This window comes from Teleopsis dalmanni, chromosome 2 (genome assembly GCF_002237135.1).
Source record: "Teleopsis dalmanni isolate 2A chromosome 2, ASM223713v2, whole genome shotgun sequence".
NCBI classification, from domain to species: domain Eukaryota; kingdom Metazoa; phylum Arthropoda; class Insecta; order Diptera; family Diopsidae; genus Teleopsis; species Teleopsis dalmanni.
The window spans coordinates 193308428-193315418 of record NC_051847.1 but is presented as its reverse complement, the minus strand read 5'-3'; the positions used below and the strand labels follow the sequence as shown (position 1 = coordinate 193315418).

The 6991-nt window shown below is 32.2% G+C and overlaps 1 protein-coding gene across 1 annotated transcript; it reads left to right on the top strand.

The window, feature by feature from the left end:
• The first annotated feature begins 383 nt into the window (after positions 1-383).
• On the top strand, positions 384-2071 carry LOC119685628 (protein tailless-like). The gene is made up of 2 exons (XM_038099972.1): positions 384-459; positions 726-2071. Exons 1-2 carry the CDS (start codon positions 384-386, stop codon positions 1967-1969), a joined length of 1320 nt encoding a protein of 439 aa, XP_037955900.1. The 3' UTR covers positions 1970-2071.
• The last annotated feature ends 4920 nt before the right edge of the window (positions 2072-6991 follow it).

The following is a 6991-nucleotide window of genomic DNA, read 5'->3' as shown; positions in this document are numbered from 1 at the left end:
GAGAGAGACCACGCAAAGAATACGCTGCAAAATCAACCAATGAATATTGTTTTTACTTTCGAACAGGGTTGCAGGGATGATCAAATACGTAATGAATTATACAGAATAGAGAATTTGCGTGTATCGACTGCAGGACTATTAAAACGGGAGCAAGTAATGAGCACTTATCATAACAATTTAAGATCTCGTCGGGATAAGTTGGTGTCTAATATAAATATTTTTGTGGACATTTAAAGAAAATATATGAGATAACTAAATTAAATAAACTTAACTAAAAATAAACTACAGTTTAAGTGAACATATATTATTATTTAACTAAAAAGACAATAGTGCAAAATCGGATTTAATAATTTATTTATAAAAAAAATAAAATATAAGTAAAAATGCAATCAAGTGAAGGATCTCCTGAAATGATGGATCAAAAATATAATGCCATGCGTTTATCACCAGCCGCATCGAGTAAGTTTAACCAAAGCTTTTTTGTTAATTCACAAGACCCAACAAAACACAACACAGCCACTCTTAAAGCGTTTAAAATTATTATTAAGACCCATAATTATGTCTAAAAGAACAACTAATTGCACCCCTTATTTGATTCAAAATAATAATTATTGGGCGTTTAATTTGAGGGATATATGGCAGTGCTTTTGTTGCGTTTCACTTCCTACATTTGATAGCGAATTTCTTTTTGGAATATTAAACTAATAAATAATTTTCTTTTTTAGGTCGTATACTGTATCATGTACCATGCAAAGTTTGCCGTGATCACAGTTCTGGAAAGCATTACGGCATCTATGCATGCGATGGCTGTGCTGGATTCTTCAAACGCTCCATACGCCGCTCCCGCCAATACGTCTGCAAGTCCCAGAAACAAGGTCTGTGCGTAGTGGATAAAACACATCGTAACCAATGCCGCGCATGTCGTTTACGCAAATGCTTCGATGTAGGAATGAATAAAGATGCTGTGCAACACGAACGAGGTCCACGTAATTCTACACTGCGTCGTCATATGGCTATGTACAAGGATGCGATTTTAGGTGGTCCAGAAATGCCAGCATTATCACATGAATTATTAATGAACACAGCTTTAACTGGTTTTCCTGGTATGCCTATGCCTATGCCTGGTGCACAACATACACATCATGCATTGGGTGGTACTTTCCAACCACCGGTTGTGTTAGATTTATCAGTACCACGTGTACCACATCATCAAGGGCATCCAGGATTTTTCGGTCCCAGCGCTGCTTATATGAATGCTTTAGCTTCACGTGTACTTCCACCAACTCCGCCACTAATGGCTGCTGAACATATTAAGGAAACCGCCGCTGAACATTTGTTCAAAAATGTGAACTGGATCAAAAGTGTACATGCCTTTACTGAATTACCAATGTCGGATCAATTGCAATTACTAGAGGAATCATGGAAGGAGTTTTTCATATTAGCAATGGCGCAATATTTAATGCCAATTAATTTTGCACAACTACTCTTCGTATATGAATCAGAAAATAGCAATCGTGATGTTGTTGGTGTTGTTTCACGAGAGGTGCATGCTTTTCAAGATGTTTTAAACCAGCTCTGCCATATGAATGTAGATAACAATGAATACGATTGTTTACGTGCAATAACACTTTTCCGGAAACCTGTGTTAATCACTACTGAAGAGTTGATAAATAATTCACTATGCACTGGTAGTGGTAGTCCAAACTCCAGCACATCAGGCGATTCCCGCGGACTTATCGAATCCTCCAAAGTAGCATCCTTACATGATGATGCGCGTAATGCATTGCATACATATATTGCACGCAGTCATCCCAATCAGCCTTTACGATTCCAGACTATGTTGGGTGTAGCTACGCTTATGAACAAAGTCTCCAGCTTCACAATTGAAGAATTATTTTTCCGAAAAACTATCGGGGATATTACAATTGTGCGTCTCATCTCCGATATGTACAGTCAGCGTAAAATATAAGTGTTGTTCCGTCGGCAATTCTCGTGATCGCAATATCGAAATGGTCTGCGACTATTGCGCAAGAAGTGCCTTCTGCGATCAAAAGTGCTGGAAACTGTGATATATTTTAAGCGCCTTTGTAGATTTGTTGGACAATAAAAGTTATGGTGACATTTAAAGTAATGTATTATATACGAAAATATGTCTATTAAAAGTGATCTTAAATAATATTAAGTTTAATGTAATATAAAATACAAATGTTATATATGAATATTATATACAAATGTAATAAAAATATATTTATGTAGATTTATTGTATTGACAATGAAAAGAAAAGAATATGAAGTTAAATATAAACGTTTTTAAAACATTAAAATTTCTTTGTATTTATTAATAACTTTGGAAAAAATACATTCAACGTCGGTAGAAATTGTGAACGCGTCTTCAGGCTTTTGGTTCTGTGATCTGATCATACTTTATTTTTTGAGAAAGATTCACTTTGAAAAATTATTTTTCCAAAAATAAATGTACTTAAATAATATAATAGAGTACCAGAATCTAGAACAAATTTTGAGAGCTATAGTATTTTCCAATCAAACTTAATAAGGAATGATATAAGTCTAAATGATGTTAAATGACGTTATTGATGGAGTTGTTACGCATGATCATAATGTGAATTAGTGTTACGCCAACAGACGTTTTTCAAGGATGTTTCTATAATGAAACCTTAAATAAGTCTAATCTTAAATAAGACTTTCCTATTTATTAGATTGGAGTTATCTCGCAGATAGAAGTTTAACTTGATTTGTTATAGATATTAGCACATTTGTGTGAAAGTCTACCGTGAAAATCATTTTATGTTGGCGTTTCTAAGAACCTAAGAATCTATAGTCAAGCTCCATTTCGTCACCTCAGCTGTATAAATTATTTAATTAATTTATTTCAATAATCAAGTGAATAAATTTGAGTTTTTTTAATACATACATTTTTTTAGATGTGTTAGATTATAATTGAAAGACAATAAACACAGTTTTAGAAATTATTTCAAATATTCTTTCATTCGATTAATGATTTTATGATATCAATAATTCATTCCGGAAACATTTTACAAAAAGTATTGAAGGCATTGAATTTTATATATGACTGCATCATACATACGAGTATGCCAATTATTCACCTTATGCTGGAATCATTCAAGACTTATTCATATAGACCGTTGTCTTTAAATATTTAAATACCGTCGGTAAATCAGACGACTTCGAAAGCTACGCTAGAGTGGAATTTTTCAAGAGTTCAGACAATAGACAATATTAATCACTTTTTGCAAGTGCAGTGAAAAATAAATCATTGTTCATGGTGATCACTATACGATCACTATAGATTATTCCAATTTTCTTCATTAACAATATTAAACAGGGCACTTTTTGGGATGCATTGGCAGCGAATCAATAGCTTTTAGTCCAAATATTAGAATTTTTTGTTAATAAACTTATTAAGGTAAAAGTAGGTAGTAACGCCTCAAACACTAATTAATAAATAATAGTTAGCAGATTAATTATCAGATTTTGGGGTGCGCTAAAATGGAAAACAATATATTACTATGTATAAGAAATTTTTGCATTATATTTTCCCGTCATATTATTAATATTATAATATACATATCAGATATATATATGACATATATAATCAATATTAGCAGTTTTCTGAAAATAATTTTTTCAGTAGATGTTTAAATACTTACAATTTTTATGCGATGTATTTATAAACACTTTAAACAATCATAAAATATTATTTTCATTTTTGGGTAGTAAAAGATTTTATTATTTTTATGATTTTATTTTATTTATTTTAATATTTTCAATTAGTATTATTAAGAAAATTTATTTATTTTCTTAGTCTTTAATATAGTTTCATATTTATCATATGGGTCTTGACGTTAAATAGATGACGCCATAGTAATCTTGCTCAGTGCGCGTGTAGTGCTAAAGCCAGCACGGACTCAACGACTCTTCTCGGAACATATTACAGTAGTTAACACTTTTGATATATTTTTAGATGACTTTTCGGAACATGGTAGTAGCTGGCTCATAACTAGAAGAATATTCGCTTTCATTACCGCCGGAAATTTCAGAATTGTCTGCAGAAACACGATCTTTCGCGTAGCCCCAAAAAATAAAATCAAGTGTTTAAAAATTATATGTTCACACAAACTAACATACTTTATGGGTGTGTCGCGTATAGCAAAGCTGCCGACTTTATTTTCTAGAAGCTGCAGGTTGCTCAAAGTCAAGCTCTCCGAAGTCTCTTCAAACTGTCATGGTACATCCGCACGCATGACTTGCTAAGAGACCTTAAACATATAAGGAACAAAGCCCTGAAGCTATATTAGAAAAATAACAGGCTGCCCTACTTAGCACTATCTAATCTCAGAGTAATCACTAATCGGACGCTGTACGCAGATATTAGATATCAGTCATTAAATAATCACGAAGCTTATGAGGAATATATAAATTAGTCAGTCAGATAGGTGGGACTCTGCAGAAACTTCTCAGCTATCAAAGAGTAATAGTGCCCAGATGCACAAACTCGGAAAAGGCTCAACATTAGACAAACATAAAATTATACGTCCCAGAAATATCTCGCATAACAAAGCCGAAAGAGTACATGTCGTGACTGCTACAACCGTCAATATTGAAACCACATATATTTCGTATAGATAGATACTTCAATTTCATACCTTCTACATTTTCAAACCATACTGTGACTTTTTAAGGATGACAATTATTTATCGATTATTACTGCTTTAGATGCGTTAATTGGGTTGGGTTTCATATCTACTAGTAATAAAAAAGCATAAACATTGGAAGTTTTGTTACATTCATCCTATACTTAATGTTTCATATAATGCTATATAAAGACCTCGAAGCATATAATTCATGATATAAATCATGAATTATAAATTTGATTGATATATGTTGCTGAAATAGTAGTGCTAAATAAAAATCACGAAGTGGATAACCCTTTATTGAAATAAAACTACACAAAAATAGTGGGTCAAATGAGATATTAGACCAAATTAAAAATATATAAATATTTAAAAATATATTAATCATTTTTAAAACGATAGGTTGAAATGATCGCTGCAAATATATGCATATAATGAGTAGAAGTGACAATAAATAGACTCTATAACATGTAAAATATATAAGCAGACTCTGGAGTAGATAATACTGCTGTTAACCACAGAACATCTGATAACAATGTTGTTAGATCATCCATAGGAAAAATGCACAACCGATCAGTTTCATATATTTTATTAGACACAAATATATATAGGAAGTAAAACAAAATAATAACATATAAATGTAAAGAATTGCATTTCTTACTATTTTATCTGATATGTACGAGTTGTACTTTTTGGTATGTTTTATACTAACAAATGTTACTAAAGACTTCGATATAGCTAAGCAAATATTTCTTTTAAAATGTTGCACCTTCACTTCAATACTAGCAAAATATTTATATTTGTCAGGAATTATATATCATATTTTGACTGTGATACAGAAATCGTTTTTTACACGAATTGGTGACTATACTCAGGTAAGTATAGATAGATTCATTTAGAATGTTGTTATTTGAAAATTAAATTTCGAAACTACTGTAGAAAAATATATCGCTAACTTTACTTTTATTGCATATATTGCACAACTACGTTCGCGAACATTTGGCATATAAGTAAAATCCGGAAAAGGGATCCTGTTTGCTTGTGACTTTAACATTAGTTTAGATACTATTCTCTGATTAGGTATTAAAATCAAACTCAATTCACAATCATTTGATTCCTTCAGTTTTATATAAAAGAAAGAATTATTCAGATAAGGTTTAAGTAATGAAAATTAACATAGAATTTCTACTTCAATAAGCTAAAGTACAATGGTACATGAGGATTAATTCCAAATGGCACCCATAATAGCCTTACCCTAGCAAGCATGGAACTATGGCAGAATTCAATGGTTGCCATACAAACTCAAAAAGTTAAAAAGCAAAATTTGCTTTTATGACTTTTCCGTGCCACAGCCAATAGTCACCACACACATACGAGTCCACAGCTGAGAACACATAAATCCTTTCCTTTGACGCTACAATTGAATCAACTGCATTGAAAACGTACCAAAGGTTTATTACAATACAGAGACGAAAATTCGTATGGCTGAATAAACAAAGTCATTTATGCAGTAAAAAAAAAATAGTATTAAAATTTTTAATTTCAGCAGAAAATTTGTTGTTGAGATTGTGAATGAGAGCCTACAGCAAATATAGCAAATAAACTAAAATCTGCAATATTGCCAACAAATTGTTTAGAGTACGGAACGCTCACAGCGGAGCGGTACAATGGTTTGGTGCAAAACTGAGCTATCACCCTTTGCAGTGCCGTCCAATACACGTTTCACTGGCTCACTCACATATTTACGTGCATATTAGCTTTATTTATTTTTTTCTTATTTTTGCATTGAACGAGGATTTAAAATTAAATACGCTTCGGTGGTGATGACATATATGAGGCGATGATGAACTCAACTTAACTCGACTCAACACAATTCAATTTCAAACGGATCATTCCATTGTAGCAGTACTGATCGTTGTTGTTGTCTCTACCATAGTTTTTAGTTGCTGCAAATTTTTATTATTTATCCTTTTTGTTATTTTGTTGCTGGGCTGAGCCCTTTTAAGTCCTAATGGCCCTTTATTATCCTGCCTTTAGACTTTTAATAGACTCATAGATGTTGTGCTCATCCCTTGTGGTTGTTTCTCTTGCTTTCATTGCTTTGTATTCATTGTACTTGTTGTAGTTGTTATTGACGTCTTGTTCGTGCACAGCTATTTGCCTGTATATTTTGACTTAATCCTCATCTTTCTGTCATCAGTGACATTTCTCCAACATTGTTATTGGAATTGTTTTGAGCTCAATTTGCAGTTTTTGGCAATATTGTTAGGAGTTTGATTTATTTTATTGCCGTCTTTTATATTTTCAAAAATATTTCC

Excerpts from the sequence above, each read along its gene's own strand:
- LOC119685628 (XM_038099972.1), top strand. The coding sequence starts at position 384 with ATGCAATCAAGTGAAGGATCTCCTGAAATGATGGATCAAAAATATAAT. Across the intron at positions 460-725 it reads TTTATCACCAGCCGCATCGA|GTCGTATACTGTATCATGTA; the intron begins GTAAGTTTAACC and ends TTTCTTTTTTAG.